The sequence below is a fragment of the Crocodylus siamensis genome, chromosome 12 (assembly GCF_052110815.1).
Source record: "Crocodylus siamensis isolate JL-2025a chromosome 12, ASM5211081v1, whole genome shotgun sequence".
Lineage (NCBI taxonomy): Eukaryota > Metazoa > Chordata > Crocodylia > Crocodylidae > Crocodylus > Crocodylus siamensis.
Genome location: NC_143406.1, coordinates 20,365,841 through 20,386,838, shown reverse-complemented (window position 1 = coordinate 20,386,838; position 20,998 = coordinate 20,365,841). Strand labels below are relative to the sequence as shown.

Genomic DNA, 20,998 nt, shown 5'->3' with positions numbered 1-20,998 from the left:
CTGAGGGGGAGAGGAGTTCAGGAGAGCTGGCTGTACTTTAAAGACGCTTTACTGAGAGTGCAGGAATAAACCATCCCTATGTGCAGGAAGATTAGCAAGTGTGGTAGAAGACCAGCAAGTATGGCAGAAAACCAGCTTGGCTTAGCAGGGAACACATAAGTGAGCTAAATCACAAAAAGGAAGCTTATATGAAATGGAAACCTGGACAAACAACTAGGAAGAAGTATAAGAGCCTTGTTCAGGCATTCAGGGATGAAGTCAGGAAGGCCAAAGTGCAACAGGAGTTGTATGTGAAGGGCAACAAGAAGGGTTTCTACAAGTATGTCAGTAACAAAAGGAAAATCAGAGAAAGTGTGGGTCCCTTACTTCGTGGGGGAGGCAACCTAGTGACAGATGATGCAGAAGAAGCTGAAGCACTCAATGTCTTTTTCACCTCAGTCTTCATAGGCAAGGTCACCTCCCAGACCACTGCACTTGGCAGGACAATTTGGGGAGGAGGTGAGCAGCCAACAGTGGCTCAAGACCAGTGTCACAGGGCACTAAGGTGCCTACTCCTATTAGAGCAGAGATTGCCTGGGAGGGAACACAAAGGGCCAGATAAGAGCCCAGGTGCAGGTTACCATGACAACTGGCTAATGAGGGAATTGGCTGCATCTGCACCTGGTAAACTGGCCAGAAGAGGTAGGGCCCTAAGCCCATAAAACCCTGGGCTGCCAGTAGCTGAAGGGGAAGGACTCTTCAGGAAGGAAGGAAGGGTTCAGAGAGGCTACAGCCATTGGAATTGCTACCCTTAGGGCTAATGGGGCACCAGGAGCCCATAAAGGTATCCTCACCTCCAGGCACCCAGTATTAGAGAGGTATTTTACTCTTTTAAAGGGGCAGAGCATGTCTTGCGCTTTGTTATGTTATAGTCCAGGGGCTTATGTTTTGTCTGCTGTTTTATAAGACCAGTGGTTTGGGTGAGGCTGTTTAGGGAAGAAGGCCTCATTGGGGGCCCACTGCCGTGTTAGGACCCTGGCTCCAGAGAAGGCGCAGCACTTGTGGGGGCACAGAGCCCAGCTCCAGAGAGGGTGTGGTGTTTGTGGGGGTGCAGAGCCCGGCGCCGAGAGGCGCAGAGACAAGGGCCACAGAAAGGCCAGTGAGGACAAGGGGGCAAACTATACTGAGGCCTAGGCAAGACAACACCAGTACCATCTGCAAGGCTTGGGGTGTGGTAAAGGGGCAGTTTGAGCCATTCATATAGCCCATAAGGCTAGGGTGCCCCCGAAACACCCATAGTGAAATGGGACCTACAAGGGGTCTGGGAACCCATGGGGTTCGGAGAGTCCAACAAACCATGTTCAAGAGGACTTAAAGGGAGCCTCCCTATTCTTACATTTTCATCAAAGACGTGGCGGGCAAGAACTGAGGGTGCCCATTGGGCCAAATTGGCACGGTCAAGGGGCCTTGGGAGATCACGGCCATCCTTAAGGGCCCCATCCTGTGACAACCAGGTTAGGGACTATTTTAAAAAGCTGGACATATACAAATCCATGGGGCTGGACGGGATGTACCTGAGATGCTAAGGAAGTTGGCTGATGTGACTGCACAGCCACTGTCCATCTTTTTTTTTTAAATGATGGTAATTGGGAGAGGTCCTGGATGATTGGAAAAGGACAAATATAGTGCCCATATTTAATAACAGGAAAAAGGAGGATCAAGGGAACTATGGATCAGTCAGCCTCACCTCAGTAACTAGAGAAGCCATGGAGCAGGTCTTCAGGGAATCTATTTCTAAGCACTTGAAGAAGAAGAAGAAGAAGGTGTTTGTTAGGGTAACAATATGAATTTTGAGGAGTACTGAGTGTGCAGCTGAATGAAGGCTTTTTCCTGTGTCTCAGCAAAAGCTGCTGGTCACAAGGCTGGCTGATTATATTAAAAGCAACTAACTGTGCTAATGCTTAAGTAAGCAGATTCTTAACAACAGGATAAGGTGTGAAGTGCATGATGTGTTGGGTAAAAATAGAATGTAGCCCACCAATGTCAGAAGACAATGCAGAAATATAGCCTTGGAGATGGTGCTGAAGTAAGCAAGAAAATCAGAAAGAACCAGCGAGAAACTGCAAGTGACCGAAAGAAGACGGGGATCAAAGTCTTACACGTGTTCTTAGCTGAGAGGCATGTAAATGAAGGAAATACATAGGCAATACCATGCTAAGGAAGCAAACAGTAAACTGAGGTGCAGCTTGAAATGCGAAGAGAAATAGGTGGAACCAAAGAAAGGATGAAGGCAGAGTAAATGTTAGTATGTATGAACCAAGGTGTATAAAATGTGAAAAGAACTAATATTCAATGCAGGTCCCCGGTTTGTTGTTTTTTCAGGAGCCTTGTCCAAAGCCGTCTCCATTCTGAATAAAGCTGGTGCAAGCAATGTGTACTGGTATTTGCACCCTATCTGCTCTGGCTAATGAGTACCAGGATTCACGAGCAATTAGACTGTCTCCCTAGTCATTGGGTGCCTCATAGAGTTGGGGTCTAACAGGAACAGTCATCATGGATTCTCCAAAGGCGAGTCATGCCTGACCACCCTGATTGCTTTCTATGATGAGATGACAGTCTCTGTGGATGTGGGGATAGCAATGTATGTGGTATACCTTGATTTTTAGCAAGGCTTTTGATATAGTCTCCTACAAAGTTCTTGCAGGCCAGCTAAGAAACTATGGGTTGGTTGGATGAATGGACTGTGAGGTGGATAAAAAAACTGGCTGGATCATCAGGCTCAGAGAGTAGTAGTCAATCAAGTGGAGTGCCCCAGGGGTTGGTCCTGGGGCTGGTTTTGTTCAAAATCTTCATCAACGACTGGGAAGATGGCATAGAGTGCACCCTCAGCAAGTTTGCAGATGATGCCAAGCTGGGGTGAGTAGTAGATATGCTGCAGTGTAGGGTTAGGATTCAGAGCGACCTAGACAAATTGGAGGACTGGACCAAAAGAAATCTCATGAGGTTCAATAAGGACAAACAAAGTCCTACACTTAGGATGGAACAATCCCATGTACTGGTACAGGCTGGGGATTGACTGGCTAAGCAACAGATCTGCAGAAAAGTACCTGGGGGTTACAATGGACAATAAGCTGAATATGAGTCAACAGTGTGTGCTTGTTGTCAAGAAAACTAACTGCATAGAAGAGGTTCCATAGAAAAGGCCGAAAGGTGACTTGATGGCTGCCAAGTCCATCACCAGTGAGCATCAAGATCTAAGGGAGCAACTCTTCAGGAAGGCACCTCAAGGGAGTATAAGGACCAGTGAGCATAAGCTCATAGAGGGTAAATTCAGGCTGGACATAAGAAAAAACTTTTTCTCTGTAAGGGTCACCAAAATCTGGAACACATTGCCAGCAGAGGTGGTGCAGTCAATGTCCTTCGAGATGTTTAGGATGAGGGTGGACACAAGCACCGTATTGAGTTTGTCTGAGCCCAATAACTTCCTGCCCATGGCGGGGGACCAGACTTGATGAACTTACAGGTCCCTTCTGGTCCTTCAATTCTATGATTCTATACAGGGCTGCAGTGGTAGAAGTGTTGCCAGTAGATCAAGGTAAGTTGTTATTACCCTCTACTTAGCACTGGTGAGGCCACATCTTGAGCACGGTGTCCAAACTGGGGCTCCTGTAACCGGAGGCCACCTCAGGGAGACCAGTTCTAATGTTGGCCCACTTGCCTGTCTAGGGTAGTCTGCCTACCTGCCACACTTTCTTTGTAAAAAGAGTTGTTCCTAGGTGGTAGGCTGCCCATTTAACTGCCCTGATGCCCGCTGTGAAATACATGGCTCTGAAAAAGCCCTTGTACTATGTCCCATGCTTCACAGTTGGCATCCATCTCCACTATTACTCCCCCAGCCTCTTAACTGGGCTGCACTCAGCCTCTGGCCCAAACCTGGCCTCAGACATCCTCAAACACCCCAGTGGCTGAATCTGTACTCCACCCTCATCCCACAAGCCACTGGGGACCTCATTTGGTGGCTCCTTCATGGAGCCATTGCCATGGGAATATATGTGGTGAGCTCTAAGGACACCCTGGTCTCCTGCCTCTTCTGAGGGCAGAGGGAGACCCTGGTGCACATGACCCTTGAGTGCACCAGGCTGCAGCCCATCCACCTCCACCTCCAGAACCTCCTCCTGAGGTTCTGGTTGAATTTCACCCCCCACCTTTTTGTTTTTGGTCACCCCATTTGTGGCCCCACCAGTCCCAGGACCTCCTGGTCAACCTCCTTCTGGCTGTGGTCAAGAACAGGGCTCACTTGGCCAGGAAAGAGGCTCTGGCTGGGAAGGTGTCCGGAGACTGTGGGGCCACTTTTCTCTCGCTTGTCTGTGCATGTTTCCAGGCAGAGCACCAATGGGCAGCGTCCACCAGCTCCTTGGATGCTTTTGAGCACCAGTGGGTGCGGCCCAGGGGGCTCTGCTCGGTGTCCCCTTCAGGCGCACTTATTTTCAAGCTTTGACCTGCACAACACTCCTATTCTGTTCTTTTTTTTGTTAGTTACCCCAATAATTTAGTTGTTCCATTTGTCCATTAGCCCCCCTCCCCAAAAAAGGCCTTGCCCATAGTAATTGGATGGACAAATAGACAGGTATCCTCAGACCTACCTGGGCCACATGGTGGCACCCTTTCCTGGGGCCTCTACCCAGCCCCCTCTCTGGGACTTCTACCCTGCCCTTCACTGGGCCTAACACCCCTTGGGCCTCAGGCCTCACTCACTGGGCCTGGGCCCTGCCTTAGGCCCCCTTTTCTCAGCCTAGAACCCACGTCAGGCCCAACTCAGTGGGCCTTGGCCCTGTGCTTCTCTGTCAGGGTATGCCCCCCTAGTCTTTCCCCTCCATGAGGTCACCCACGAGTCATTGGGGACTGAGGCTTTCCAGTTCCATCCTTGTCTTTCACTGGGGAGGCACAGGTGTGGCATTTCCTGGAGACTGCCCAACCACACCATCCAACTTCAGCAGGGTGTGGTTCCTGGTTCTGGGGCATTACCTGAAACTTCCTCCATCCCCACAGTTCCTACCCTGTCCTCCAGACTGTTCTGGAAGCAGCAGATCTTCAGCTGGGTGATGTTGTTCCTTCAGTTCCCTGCAGCAACTGCCAGATCTGCTCTCAGGACCTAGACTTATATCCAGGCTTCCCAGCATCTCCACCAATCAGGCGGCCTCCTGACTACCATATGACTGCCTGATTGAGTCTGCTCCCATCTGCAGGCTGCTTGCTGCCTGCTCAAACCTCTTAAAGTGGCAGGCACAACAGGTGCTCTGCCACAGCCCCACCCCCACCCCCCACTACAGAAAGGATATGGACAAACTGGGGAGATTCCAGTGGAAGACAACAAAAAGGTTAGGGGGCTGGGGAAAATGACTGATGAGGAGCGACTAAGAGAACTGGACTTATTTAGTCTGGAGAAGTGAAGACCGAGAGGGGATTTAATAGCAGCCTTCTCAGTGGTGGCAGACAACAGAGCAAGGAGCAATGGTCACAGGTTGCAGCAAGGGAAGTCTAGATATTAGGAAAAAACTTTCTCAGTAGGTGGGTAGTAAAACACTGGAACAGGTTACCCAGGTTATACAGTCTTCTGGAAAAGGAAACCTGCAGACATCAGGTGAATACATGGCATTGGTTTCACTGTTGATATCCGGATTGTCAGCTGAATGACTGAATTCTCTGTTGGCATTACCAAGCACCTCATGACTCCCCACCTCTAGCTGACCAACAATTTGTTTGCTACCATTGCCAGTGCATGCACCCCAACACTTGATGCTGAGGAAGAACAGAAAGAAAGTTTTATTCTGACCTTGGTGAATTCCTGGCTATCATTCCAAAAAAGGACAAGATCATTCTCTCTGAAGACTTAAGTGTGAGAGTTGGCTGGGACTTTAACATCTGGAAGGGTTCCATTAGGAAGGACAGAGTGGGCAAGGCCAATTCTAAAGGCATCCTTTTACTCAGTAAATGGGCAGAGCATGACTTTGTCGTTACTAACAAGGTACAAAAAATAACTAAAGGTACAAAACAATATGGCAACACCCCCACTTGAAACAATGGTACCTCCTCGAATTACGCATCATAAGAGCACATGATCTAAAAGATGTCCATATCACATGTGTCATGAGAGAAGCCAATGATTACTGGACCAATAATCATTTAGTGAGATCAGTCATGTCCATCAGGGTTGCACTGAAACATTGAAAGCAACCCAGTTTGAAGATAGTTCAACATCAAATGCCTTCAGACCCCTAAATACCACAAAGCCCTCCAAACATGTCAGTAAGAAACTCGCTAATCTTAGGATTGAAAATGATAACATTTGTTATCATGTTGAGGAAGATTGGTAAGCTGTAAAAGAGACCATTCATGTGGCTTGCATGGAATTAATTGGCTTTACCACCCAACACCATCAGGACTGGCTTGATGAAAACAATGCTAAGATCAAAGCCCTTCTTGATCAGAAGAGAAAAGCTTTTTGTGACTGGCAAAACCATCCTACAACCATTCAGAAGCAGGGAACTTTTTGAGAGCTTAAAGCTGACACCCACAGGAAGATTTGAGAAATCAAAAACAAATGGTGGGAAGAGAAGGGGAAAGAATGCCAGCAATTTGTTGACAATTATATGTGATTGTCATGTGGAGCTTCTTCAATGCAATCAAGGCTGTGTATGGATTAAATCTTTGTGTACTCAACCTGCTTAGATTTGAAGATGGCAGTACACTCCTCAAAGACTATGAGTCCATCAAAAACCTCTGGAAGGAGCATTACCAAAAGCTCCTGAACTGTGAATCGACAGTGACTAATAAAACCATCAAATCCATCCTACAGCATCCAGTAAGGGAAATGCTTGTCAGTCCACCAACCTCTGAAGAAGTTCACCAGGGGATAAGATGAAGAACAATAAAGCATCTGGCCCTGATGGCATACCAGCTGAGGTCTTGAAAACTGGTGTGGAATCTATGATTAACAAGCTCCACACACTGTTTCGTAAGATCTGGAACACTGAGGAAATTCCCACTGACCTAAGAAATGTCAATATTGTAACCATTTTTAAAAAGGGAGATAAGTCTGACTGTAGAAACTATTGAGGTATCCCCCTCCTCTCCATCACTGGGAAGATCCTTGCTTGAATTCTCCTGAATTGACTGCTCCTTCTTGCCAAGGAAATCCTTCCCAAGTCTCAATGTGGCTTCAGACCATCAAAAGGCACCATCGACATAATTTTTGCAGTCCGGAAGATCCAGGAAAAATGCCAAGAGCAACACTAGAAACTATATATGGTCTTTATCAATTTGACCAAAGCCTTTGACTCAAACTGTGAGATTCTATGGAAGATATTATCGAAGTTTGGCTGCCCAGGGAAATTTATCACCATCCTAAGAATCTTTCACGACCAGATAACTGCCTCCATCCTATGTAGTGGCTCTGCTATGGAGTCTTTTTCCATTCCAATTGGCATCAAACAGGGTTGCATGATTGTACCAGTTCTGTTTTCCATCTTTCTTGTTGTCATCAAGGTGCTCGTCCATGACCATCTGCCACATGGCATCAGCTTCAAGTACAGAATAATTGGGAACTTTTTCAATCTTTCCCACCTCTGTGCCAAAACCAAAGTTACATCAGCCTCAATTATAGAATGTCAGTATGCTGATGATGGTTCTGTTGTTGCAAATACTGAGCAGCACCTACAAACAGCTCTTAACTGCTTCTCTCAAACATAGCAGTGCCTGGGACTGACCCTTAGCATTGGAAAAACAAAGATGCTTCACCAACCTGCTCCTAGGTAATTAACTCCCCTATCAAAAATCCTCACTGACTGACAGGCGCTGGAGATTGTTGAATACTTTGCCTCCCTTGACAACTATCTCTCAAAGGCAGTCAGCATCGACAAGGAGATCCAGGATCTGATGTACTAACTCTAATCTATCTACCTATGCTAATTCCAAACAACAAACCTTTAAATACCATTTCTAAGCCAACAATAATGTCATGATCATTGAACACAGGGGTATATATATACATTAAAATGATTCAAGATGGGCAGCAGGACTTAATTGATTTCTAAAGAGCTTGGGTCTCATGCACAAATTGTCTCGCAGCCCTGGAAGCAGAGAGGCTGTCTAACACAACAAGGACACATAGTCTAGAAAACAGTCTGGGAACTGAGAGTGTGTACCATATTGCCCACAACACAAGATAAGTGACACCAGTTAACATGGCCCCAGAGCAGGGGGACCTGACTGCCAGTTTTGGGGAAACAGACAAAATTAGGAGAAGGCCCGGAAAGACCAAATTAGTATGTGTGCATGTGATGGGCTTGGAATGTGTTGACGACACAGTGCGTGGACCTGTGACCACAGAGAAACAACCAACAAGAGAGAGCCACAGATGAAGAGTCATCAGGAGGGAAGGAGAATACAAAAGCAGAGACTTGAGAGTAACAAAGGGTCCCACCTTGGGTTCCTCTTCCCCCATCCTCCTCTGTGAGAGGGTCCCCAAGGCCACCATGGACAGAGGGCATACTACCAACTCGTCTTGTCCACCCTACTGGAGGTAGGGTGTGGGCCTCGCCATCCCAACTCCAGGCTGCTGACATGCTGATATGTGACATCCAAGAGACAGCCTCAGAAGTGAAGACTGCATCCCGGCCAGATGTACTTTGACTCTGATGACAGCCCTAGGATTTGGTAAATATATATAATTGCTCAGCACTCGGGTCCCTGCTGGTGGGACAGGAAGGGGAGGAATTAAACCCCTCTCTGGCTAGACCCATGCCCCTGCTTGTCCATGCCTGTCCCTGTTCCAGCTGGGGAGCGGAGGGGCAGGGCCAGCCCTGCTGGGCTGGAGCAGAGAACCCAGCCCAAAGAGCATGTTGGGAGGCTGGGGGACTCTGATTTAAGTTAAACCAGGAAGGGATCTGGGACAGACAGTGCATAAACCAGTTTGAGCCAAAGCAGTTAAGTCTGATACTACATTCAACCAGCTTTATCTCAGACTGGTTTCGGCCATTTTGGAAGTGGTTTGCGTGCACTGAATGTCTGTTCTGTTACAGGTTTAAACCAGTATCTGATCACTTAAACTGGTTTATGTGTAATGTCTGTCTCTAGCCATAGAGACAGGGTCTCCGGCTTGGGCCCATCTCTTGCTCTGTTTGGTTGGTCTAGGTTCAGTCTGGAGAGTCTGTACACTTTGGTCCCCCTTCCTTCCTCTCAGGATAAAAGTGGAGGTGGAGCAGGGGGAGGGAGGGAGGGTGTTGTAGTGGAATGACTATAAAGCAGTTCAACATCACCATGTAGTGCCAGTAAAGGTCCAATGAAACTTCCTGTATTGGAAAACCTGTCAGGATCACAGCACAAGACCACCTAGGACTTCAGACCCTCTCAAGAGTAGTGCATGCACAGATCCTGCCTGAATAGGCAATATTAGAGAGGGAAAGGGGGCAGCCTGGCCCCAAAAGACACCAGGTATAAATAGCCGTAATCTATTTGTCTTATCTTTCTCTTCATCAGTAGATCTCACAGTCCTTTACAAAGGTGATTGTTTTCATTATATCCATTTGACAAATGGGGAAGTTAAGTCAGAGAGGGGAAATGATATGTCTAGATTACCCATGTTGACCTTGGCTGAGATGATTATAGAACTTAGATCCCACTCCAGGGATCCATCTGCTAGGTCCCAGTTAGTATGTCTACACAGAAACATGTCACAGCCAGGAATACTTCAACCATATTCCTATTGGCATGCTCCAAACCCAGAAATATACTGTGAGACTACTGTGGGGCATCCTTCTGCAGCTGTTCTTGAGATCTGTCTCCAGTGTGCTTGATAGTAGCTGTTTGTTGTGACCCCAAGAAACCTTACCAGCGTATTTCTGGTTTTGAAGCATGCTAGTGGGTGCAGGTGGGTAAGGTATTTGGTAACAGTCCAAGACAGACGTGGTTCAGGAGGGATATTATTGCCTGGAAAGTGAAGCGATTAGTGTGTAGAGTATAGATAAATTATAATGGACCAATTGTCTATGTTAAGTCCCTAGTACTTAGTGTTCAATAGGCTAATGATTTTTTGTTCCCAGGCTCACCTTTCAAAGGTGTTTGTAGATTTCCTCTGATGGGGAGAGGTTTTTCTGTGAATAATGTTCCCCAACCTGTGCTCTAGTGTCTGTTCTTTTAACTTTTTTTTAAGTGATCTTTCATTCTGGTGCATAGTTCTTGTGTAGTTTCAACCACACAGTTGCCATGAGGGGATTTGGTGCACTGGATGAGGTACACCACATTCTGGAATAAATCCATGGGTTCTGATGGTTTTGTATTGATTGCTGTGGCAGTAGAGATGAGTTGGCCCAGAGGCCATGGCAGCCCCTGCTTCTGCCTGACCAGCACCTCACAGACTACCTACCACTTACCACTTGTACTCTTACATGCCCTTCAGACTCTTACATGCCCACAAACATTCAGAGTCCTGTTCCTGCTACATAGCCACTTCCTCTCCCCATGCATTGGCACAAATCCCCCCTACAGTAGCTCCACACGCACTTTGCTCCCCATGTACCTTTGGGTCAGTTTTAGTGGGAGTTTACTGGTGTGCAAATTTGTATATATAAGTGCGAGAAAAGTGAAGCAATAGTCAGGTCCACCCAACGTGGGCCACCCAGAACCAAGCCTGTGTTCTAGGCACCCTTGTCTTTTCCTATCCATCACTCACTGTGTGACATATTCTTCCAAGTATTCTTCTGTCTCTCTCTGGCTGTCAATGTAATGCCTAATATTTCTTTATCATTGGTTCCTGATACACTAAGAGAGCACCTCCCCTACTCTGGATATGTGGGCCATGGTGCAAAAAGAGCCCCTGCATATCAATTTTTCCTTGCTCCTGCTGGCTGCAGAGCTCCTTTCTAGAGCCATACAATATTTTGGACCTGCCAGATTCTGCCTCTACTCTCTGGCTACAAGCTCTGTATGTAGGAAGCTAGCTCCTGCCTTGCCATGTTTCCATGCCTGTACAGGAATCTGGAGCAGTGCTGATTCTTACTGGGTTTGCTTGAGTCCTCACAGGACTCATGCTTCTATTTGACATGTGCACTCCTCCTTACTCTCTCCCCCCATACAAGCACCCTTTTGACTTCACAGTCCCCTTCCACACACATACAATTCCCCACAAACTCTAGAATTTGTTTTGACCAGAGCCTGGGAGGTGTTAACTGCATAAATTGGTTGCATGTAACTCTATCCTGCTGTACTTTTAGTCAACACACTGCCTCCTCAAAAGGATGGCCAACATTACCTCCCAGGAGCAAAATAGGAAGTACCTCTCTCAGAGATGAGTAGCACCCTTCCCTGAGAGAAATGGACACCTCGCCTTGCCTTAACTAAGATAGGGAACACTCTGTGTCTACAAAGAGATGGATAGCATACAGAGCCCCAAAGAACATGGGCAACATCCCATCACCCCAGGGAGATAAGCGGTACTCCCTCCTATGTGGGAGGTGGGAACCACTCTCCTCCTCTGGGCAAGGTGGGATGATGTACCCCCAACCCAGTACAAGATGGGCAGCACCTGACCCCTGCAGTCACATGATTAACACCTCCTCCTCTGACTAGCACTGGTGGCACCTTCTCCTTACAGAGAGATTGGCAAGACGTCCTCCCCTGAATGAGCTGGACACCAAATTCTTCTCATGAGCAAAAAGGCCTACAGCAACTCACAAGAGCAAGATGGATGTCACGTCTTTCCCTATGTGAGATGGGCAGCCCCTTCCCCTGAGTGGGATGAGACTAGATGACACCATGCAGTCCCTTCCAGACCTACTTTCCTATGATTGCAGGAGGCACTGCTGCCAATCTTACATCAGACTGGGGTATGTAGCAGCCTGTCTTGTTCTGAGGAGCTCTACTACCCTTCTTCCATAGGCTAAGTACTCAATCCTATTGTCCCAAACGTTAATGAAGATGATAAACGATACTGGACCCAGGACAGATTCATAGAGAACCCAACTTGATGCTTCCTCCCAAATGGACATCGAGCCACTGAAAACTACTTGTTGAGCACAATGATCCAACCAGTTTTGTATTTACCTTACAGTACTTTTGTCTAAACTGATCAAACTGGACCAGACCTATTCTGAATGTATGGGACGTGTAGTACCCCCTCCTTTGACCATGAAGGGTGTGCTGAGGACCTCCCCTAAGTGGACATTACCCCCTCTGAAACAGAGGCACACAAAGATGAGAAAAGCAGAACCTCCTCCTCCAACTAAGGGAGTGACATTTCTTCTCCTGGGCAATTAAGCACCACCAGCTACTTCTGCCTGACATAGGCATCATCCTTCCTCAAGAGAAATTAGCCTGCTTCTTTGTGCAAGATGGGCTGCACCCTTTTCTCATATTGGGATGGACAGCACATGTTCCCCTCACTCAGATGGAAAAGATCCCCAGTCCTAAGGCAGATGGTTGGCATCACCTCCCCAGAGGTAGGTGGGCAGCATTCCCTCTTGTGAGTATGCAAGCCCTCCTCCTTAGAACAAGGTGGTCAATATATGTTCCCTTCAGTGAACCACCTCCTCTCAGTGAAATGGGCAGCACCCTTTACCTATTGTAAAATGAGCAAAATTCCCCAATCTCAGGTGAGGTGGGCAGCTCCATCTTCTCTGAGAGAGATAACAGATCTCTTTCTCTCCAAAGATGAACAGCAGCCCATCTCCTGAGAAAGATGGACACTACCATCTTTATGTGAGGTGGGTAGGACCCCACTTCTGATGGCTATGGTTCCCAGCATTAAACAAATGGGGCAACAAACATCCCAAGCTCAGCCAAAGGCTCCATTTTCCTCATACCACTTGCCCTGTACAGTGGCAGATTAAGATTTATTGGGACCCTGGGCAAACAGAAAATTGGAGGCCTGCCCCTACACTATTATAAACATGAATGTATCAGAAATTGTTAAAAAATAGACCCATTAAATGTTTACATGGTGCATTAATAAATAAAACACAACGCACGATGCAAAATAAACTACTCAGTTTTGCCATACACAAAACTGAATAAAACAACTGCCTTAGGAAAATGACTCAGATACATAAGATCACCATAAATGTATAGTAACAACGTGAAAGGAAAGATGTTTTAATTTAGTGGTCAAGTAGACTCTTGTGTGACTACTTTTTTTTAAATATACATTTTACATTGTACCTACACTATGGCAAACTACTACAAGAAAAATACAGGCCACACTGGTAGCTTTGAGTATGAGTCTAAGAATAGTCTTCATGATTCTTGCAATTGAAATAAAGCAGTAGGCCTACAAAATACATCTCAATGTGTTTTTTATCTTTCCTGAAATGTTAAACATGTGCTAAACATCATATACTTTAAAGCTCTGTCTTTAAGACATGTCACCTGCAGAGGGGAGAAGTTGATGTCATTTACTTAGATTTAAAAAAAGCCTTTGATTTGGTCTCCCATGATGTCCTCATGGCAAAACTGGGGAACTGCTGCATCAACAACCTTACAGTCAGATGGCTAGGGAACTGGTTCCATGGTCAGACCCAGAGAGTGACTGTTGATGGAACTGAGTCAGCATGGTGTATGGTGACCAGTGGCACCCCTCAGGGATCAGTACTTGGACCAGTACTCTGTAATATATTCATTAATGACCTGAATTAGGGTGTCAGAAATGAACTGGTTAAGTTTGTGGATGACACCAAATGATGGGGAAGCATGGACACACTAGAGGATAGTCTGGGAATTCAGCTTGACCTGGATAGGCTTGCAAGATAGGTGGATACAGACCTGATGACCTTCAACATAAAGAAATGCAAGGTGCTCCACCTCAGAAGGAAAACCGCCCATCATACCTATAGGCTTGGCAGTGCTTCACTCACTAGCACTACATCTGAAAGAGACTTGGGGGTCACGATTGACCACAACATGAATATGAGCCACCAATGCAATGCTGCAGCCAGCTAAGCAAATAAAACCCTGGCTTGCATCTACCAATGCATCTCAAAGACCCAAGATGTCATTCTCCCATTTTATTCCGCCTTGGTGAGGCTGCAGCTGGAGCACTGCATCCAATTCTGGGCTCGATGCTTTAAAAAGGATGTGGAGAAGCTGGAGAGAGAACAGAGGAGAGCCACTTGCATGATCAGAGGTCAAGAGAGCAGGCCATATGAGGAGAGGCTGAAAGGTATGTGACTTTTCAGCTTGGCTATGCATAGGCTCAGGGGGGACTTTATGGCAGCCTATAAGTATATCAGGTCTGTTCACCAGGGCTCCCCCAGGGAAAGCAAGGTCCAATGGTCACAAACTGCTATAAGACCATTTTAGACTGGATGTAAGGAAGAACTTCTTTACCATCCAAGTATGCAGTCTGGAATAGACTCCGCCCAGAAGTGGTGCAAGCACCTACTCTGGACACATTCAAGATGCACTTGGACAATTATCTTGCTGGGGTCCTCTGACCCCAGCTGACTTGCCTGCTGTTAGGCAGTGGGCTGGACCAGATGATCTCATGAGGTCCCTTCCAGCCCCAATGTCTATGAAATCTTTTATACACCCATTACACCTGTGTTTTAATGCTACCACCACATTTTGTAACCAAACTGTATAGATATATTGATATATATATACATATACACATAATGCCTCTCTCTTTCTCTCCTTGTATCTCTCTCTATATAAATATCTATATAGATGTATACATACACACATATATACAATCTTTCTCTCTAGGCACACAGATAGACAGGCAGACAGATCTATATCTAATCACCCCTTGGAAGAGCTTACAGTTCCCCACACGAGCTACCATGACTTTCATAGATTCATAGATGCTAGGGTCGGAAGGGACCTCAATAGATCATCGAGTCCGACCCCCTGCATAAGCAGGAAAGAGTGCTGGGCCTACAATACCCCAGCTAGATACACATCTAACCTTCGCTTGAAGATCCCCAGGGTAGGGGAGAGCACCACCTCCCTTGGGAGCCCGTTCCAGACCTTGGCCACTCGAACTGTGAAGAAGTTCCTCCTAATATCCAATCTAAATCTGCTCTCTTCTAGCTTGTGGCCGTTATTTCTTGTAACCCCCGGGGGGGCCTTGGTGAATAAATACTCACCAATTCCCTTCTGTGCCCCCCTGATGAACTTATAGGCAGCCACCAGGTTGCCTCTCAACCTTCTCTTGCGGAGGCTGAAAAGGTCCAGTTTCTCTAGTCTCTCCTCGTAGGGCTTGGCCTGTAGGCCCTTAACCATACGAGTGGCCCTTCTCTGGACCCTCTCCAGGTTATCCTCATCCTTCGTGAAGTGCGGCGCCCAGAATTGCACGCAGTACTCCAGCTGCGGTCTGACCAGCGCCCGATAGAGGGGAAGTATCACCTCCTTGGACCTATTTGTCATGCATCTGCTGATGCACGATAAAGTGCCATTGGCTTTTCTGATGGTTTCGTCACACTGCCGACTCATGTTCATCTTGGAGTCCACTAGGACTCCAAGATCCCCTTCCACTTCCGTGCCACCCAGCAGGTCATTTCCTAGGCTGTAGGTGTGCTGGACATTTTTCCTCCCTAGATGCAGCACTTTGCATTTCTCCTTGTTGAACTGCATTCTGTTGTTTTCTGCCCACTTGTCTAACCTGTCCAGGTCTGCTTGCAGCTGCTCCCTGCCCTCTGGCGTGTCCACTTCGCCCCATAGCTTAGTGTCATCTGCAAACTTGGACAGAGTACATTTCACTCCCTCATCCAAGTCGCTGATGAAGACTTGGGAGAGATGCAGACCCCTCTCTGTTGGCATCCTTATTTGGGACTGGGAACTGCAGGAAGGGGAAGAGGGATTCCCCTTGTATGCATCCCAAAGCAGCTCTTGGCAGTGGGACTAAAGCACAGTGTGCTGGCCCACAGGGGCATCTGGTATGGTTTGGGGTCATACTCACTGGAGTCGGCTGTAGGAGAGCTCCACATAATTTTGCTGTACAGATGGATTTGGCTCCAGCTTTGCTAGAGGGGTTCCATGTGCACTGGCAGCCTATCCCAAGCTGTCTGCCTGCCCTGCGACCTGAGCCTTGGGAGGGAGAGACAGGGCAGGATCAGGCTCCTTTCCAGCACAGGGATGGGAGAGAGACAGACCAGCTTGGCAGTGAGTGGCAGAGGTGGCAGGGGGATCCTTGCCTCACCCTGGCCATTCACATGAAACAGTCTGACAAGTTCCCAGTCACTGTCTCTCACCAGCTCTCATGTGTCTAACATGCAATGAAGCTTCAGTGCTTCGCAGGACTTTCCCCTGCAGGCTGGGGAGCACAGTGGGCCCCTGCCCCAGCCCCAGCCTTAGCCCCCAGAGGGCCCCTGCCAATCAGGCACATGCATTAACCTGCCCCTGGCCCTGTAGGCTTCATATAGGAGTGAGAGGTTGGGAGGATATGAATGTTCTGTGGGATGTGATGTTTTGTTTCATTCTGGAGCCGGTTCTTGGCCTCCAGACTTCCTTTGCAATCTGCTTCTAGAGCTTCTACTGTCACTGACTGGTTCTGGAGTCTTTGTTACTGCTTCAGTCCTGCAGTTCCAGCTTTTGGGGATCTAGGTCAAATTTTCACATAGGCTCCTCCCCTCTGCCCATGTTGTGCAGGGATCTTCTTAGTACCCAGTGGGCAATTAGGTCTGCGCAAAGCAGCTAGTATTCACTTTAGATTCGGATTAGGCCAATTCGGAGGACAGTGATTCGATTTGGTGATTCAAATCACTGTCCCGAATTGATTTAGCCGAATCTGATTCAGAGATTCAGCTGCCGCCGATTCTCCAAATCTCCAAATTAGCCAGGCGTATCCCCCACCCGCTCTCCCAGCCTAGCAATGGCTGCCCTGCCTGCCCCAGCTCCCGGCACTTAGGAAAAAAAAGCCCCAACTCACTGGGTGCTGCTGGGTAGGCGAGTGATCCCTACTGCCCATCCCACTGGCCCATGTTGTGTGGGGTGCTCTGCACAAGTCCCCTGATCACCCCCCGCTGTCCCAGCCCCCTCTATGGCTGCCCTGCCCGCCATGGCTCCATCCCAGTGGGTTGAAATGGAGTGCTACCTGAGCTTATCCTGCTCCCAGAACTCACAAGGGGAAACTGTTCTCCTCCCCGCAGCAGGAGGATGCAGCCAGGAGATATTTGTGTTGTCATGGTTTGGCATTTTCCCACCAGTTATTTCATAGATTTCATAGAGTTAGAGCTGGAAGGGATCTCAGAAGATCATCGAGTCCAGCCCCGCCCGAAGGGCAGGAAGTCAGCTGGCATCATAGGACCCAGCAAGATAAGCATCCAATCTACTCTTGAAGGTGTTCAATGTAGGTGCCTATGACAAAGTTTTCTTGAACTCTCCTCCAGGCTTCAATCCTGCAGGGAGCTGAGGACTCCTAGGAGGTGCTAAGCACCCTCCAGACTCTATGAATTCATTGGAGTTTGAAATCCTCAGCTGGTGGCAGGTTCTGTCCCTAGTGATTATCTACTGTCACACCCAGAAGGCTGGGCAGTGAGCTCTTGCTACTCCTCTACCTGCCACTTGCAGTACATAAAGTACTGCATGTTGAGAGTGCCTGATATGCCCCAGGTGGCAACCTTGATAACAAGGCTTAGATCCCTGCTTGAGTTAGCTGCCTAGTGCTGACTCAAATCTTGCTCAAACTACTCCTTGTCAAGGCCTCATTTCTGAGCTGAAATTAATGATTCAGTCTCTCTAACTGCAGTTGGCACAGAGCAGTTTGGAGTAACCACACAGCTGCAGTACTTGGCTGGTGCTTTTCTACTCTGCATGGCCAGCAAAGGCTGTCAAAGGTTTTTGAATGACCACCTTGCATTTACCCAGATTTCCCCTTTAGTTCTGCTTCTCCTTGGATATGGCATACAGGCACTGAGATGACTGGGTCTCACAGCAGAATATGCTGCTTTGGACAGTTACCCAGCATAGTATTAACAGCTGAATACTGTGCCCTCTTCCTACACAGTACTCCAGCACTGTGTGGAAACTGCAGTGGCATGGCATTATGGACACTAATACCAACCAGTGGCTCTTCTAGGCCTGATCTGAAAAAAAAATCCATTCATTCTGATATCAGTGGAAGAAGAAATTGCTGATACCAAACTTTTGTATTATTGTCTTTCAAAAACAATGGAGTAAATACTGAAAGGGACAATATTCAGGAAAGAAATGATAGCAAAACCAGAAATGCTTCAATGCCTAAGTATGGGAGAAACAGATAATGCAGCAACATCCTCACACTGCACACTGGCAAATAGTTAAAGCTTGCCTACCTCCTGGCTGGTTTTGAGCCAACCATATAGAAAAACATACAGAAAGATGTATTTAGATTGCAAGCTCTATGGGATAAGGACTGCTTTTGTTTGTGCAATGCCTGGCTACTACAGTAGGGTCCAGGTCCATAAAGGGCCCCCAGACACAGAGAACAAATAATAATCTTGGAAATCCCAGCAAGCTGTGATGAGGCCGCTGGGCCACATAAGCAGACCTGGAGCCTCTTGGACGAGAAACAAACATGAGACTAAACACAGCTGGGGCTTGGCACAGATATCCTGCAGATCATTAAGTACCTGGATGACCTGGACCCTGCCAGTCCCTGGGGCCGGGGCTCTTGCAGCCGCTTGGCATTCTGCCCCCGAGCAGGTGCTCGCCCCACTGAGCCCCGGGTGGGACATCTTGGCAGGCTGGCTCCTCGCTGCAGCGGGCTCGTGGGGTTTGGCACAACCTGGGCGACCTGCTGCCCCGCGCGCCCCGTGGAAGCTCTGGGACCGGCGCGGCGCCGCGAGCCGGTCGGACGCGGCGGGGAGTCCCGGCAGAGCGGCGTGCCCAGAGCGCGCACCCGAAGAGAAGCCTCGGAGGCGGGAGAAGTGGCCCGCGCCGGGGACGCCCTTCCTGCGGCAGCCTCCAGGGGTCATCGGTAGCGGAGCTCCCGCCTCAGACCCCGCCGAGGGAGCACCTTCCCTGTCGCCTGGCGCCCTCTGCTCCCTCGGGAGCAGGTGCTGCCTGCCTCCAGTCTACGGCCGGCCGGGCGCGATTGTCTTGGGGCCCCGCACAGCGCTCTCCTCCGCCGGCAGGATGCGGTCCGCGCGCCGCACCCGCTGCCCGGGAGGGAGTCTCAATGCCGGCTCTAAGACAGAGACCCGCCCGGAGGACCGGAGGGGCAACGCAGCGCTTCACAATGGGCTCCACTGCCAGTCGGTGCCGGGCGGCCCGAGGAAGCCTGCGCCTTGCGGGGAGACGCTGATCCCAGGCCCCGCAGCTTCCCAAACCCCTCCCCTCCCCTGCCCCGACCCGTGTCTTCCACCAGCAGGCACACGTGTGCCCGCCACGAACCTGTCCCTCCTGCCACGGGTGAGGCCCGCGGGCCTAGCCCCTCCCAGCCAGCCAGGGCTCCCGGCCGGCGGTGTCTGTGCCGAGCGGGCGCTGCTCGGTCCTGTCCTCGCTCCAGGGAGTCTTTGGGCTCGATCCGTCCAGGAGCCGGACCCGGCAGGTATGGTCAGGGGTGGCTCAAAACCTGCCCCGGGGCAGACAGACACGGAGGCTCCGTCTGCAGGGAGCACCTGTGTCCGCGGTAGGCGAGTCTCCCCGGGCAGAGGCGCCCACCCCGTCTTCCCTAGGGTCTGAGCGGCGGTGACATCCCCGGGGCCCTGACGTGCGGTGCGGGAGCACTCTCGTCCCCCTGCCAAAGCCGCGGCACCGTGCGGGCTGCCAGGGACGAAGGCTGCTTCTTGCCGGGCTCTCGGCGCGACTCTAGTGCCAGGTCCCGCTGAGCCATGCGGGCGCCGCCTGGCCCTGCTTCGGGAAGCCCACCCAGCGCCCGCCCCCTGCCGCGCCCTCCCCGCGAGAAATCAGAGCGGGAGACGGGAGTGGGGCACCAAGGCAGCAGGTTTTATTTCAGAACATTTGGTTGCTTCTCGGTGCGGAGACTGGCTGGCGGCTCGGAGCCCAGCCGGGCCAGGGCTGCCGTCTAACGGTACTTGGAGGTCAGCACGGAGGACACGGCACACAGGAACTTGTCCAGAGAGGCATGGACCTCCGGAGTCAGGGAGCCCGGGTGGTGAATGGCCACAACCACCAGGACGCACTGGGCCAGAAACTGGAAAACAACGGGAAAGGGTGAGAAGGGGCCTCTGGGAGCTCTGGGGCCTGGCCGGCAGGGACGCCTCAACCGGGAGAAGACCGGGCTCAGCAGTGCTCCTGCCCCGGAGCCCGGCCTCGGACTGATGAGGGATGCTCTTCCCGGCTGGTTCGGGCTTAAAGCACCCACAAGCGGGTAAGGAGGCAGGGGCTGGCGCTGCACACGGGCAGGGCCCGAGGCCCGAGACAGCCCGCTCCGCGCTCACTCACTTTGAAGTTGACGGGATCTACCCGCAGGCTGTGGGCATGCAGCTCGCTCAGCCTGCACAAAGCCCCTGGAAGGTCATCGATGTGGTTGACAGCTTCATGCAGAGCGGCAAACACCTTCTTGCCGTGGGCCCGGATCTGGGCGGAGCCGTGGCTCAGGTCGAAGTGCGGGAAGTAGATCTTGGTCTGCGGGTAGGCGCAGAACATCCTGCAAGGAACAGCACGGGGTGAGGGCGCCCGCCGGGCTCGCAGGGCGGGGCCGGGGCCGGGCAGCTCTTACCTTTCCAGAGCCTCAGCGCCATATTCCTCCAAATGGCCGGCGACCTTGCACCAGACGGCTTTCACGTTGCACTTATCATCCGAAGACAGCACCATGGTTGCAGACGTGCAGTGACAGCCACCAGTACCCTGCGCGGCTCCCGGCGCCCTTATATACAGTGCTGGGGGTGGTGGCCTCCTCCTCCTCGACCCGCCCAGCCGCACGCATTGGCTGGCTCCGCGCCCTCCAGCCGCCCCTTGGCTGCGGCGACCGCCTGCGGACGTGGGGCTCTTGGACGCCAGCCAGGAGGGCTGGAGCTGGGGGGCCGCCACAGCCCCTCGCAGGCTCGACCGGCCACTCATACCCCGACTTTGCAGGAAAGAGGGA

At 50.0% G+C, this 20,998-nt stretch overlaps 1 protein-coding gene across 1 annotated transcript; it reads right to left on the bottom strand.

Moving 5' to 3' along the window:
- Window positions 1-19,875: 19,875 nt before the first annotated feature.
- Window positions 19,876-20,790, bottom strand: LOC149854743 (hemoglobin subunit alpha). The gene is made up of 3 exons (XM_090023723.1): window positions 20,633-20,790; window positions 20,356-20,560; window positions 19,876-20,104 (listed from the first exon to the last, which is right to left on the bottom strand). Exons 1-3 carry the CDS (start codon window positions 20,725-20,727, stop codon window positions 19,976-19,978), a joined length of 429 nt encoding a protein of 142 aa, XP_089879849.1. The 5' UTR covers window positions 20,728-20,790; the 3' UTR covers window positions 19,876-19,975.
- Between the last annotated feature and the right edge of the window lie 208 nt (window positions 20,791-20,998).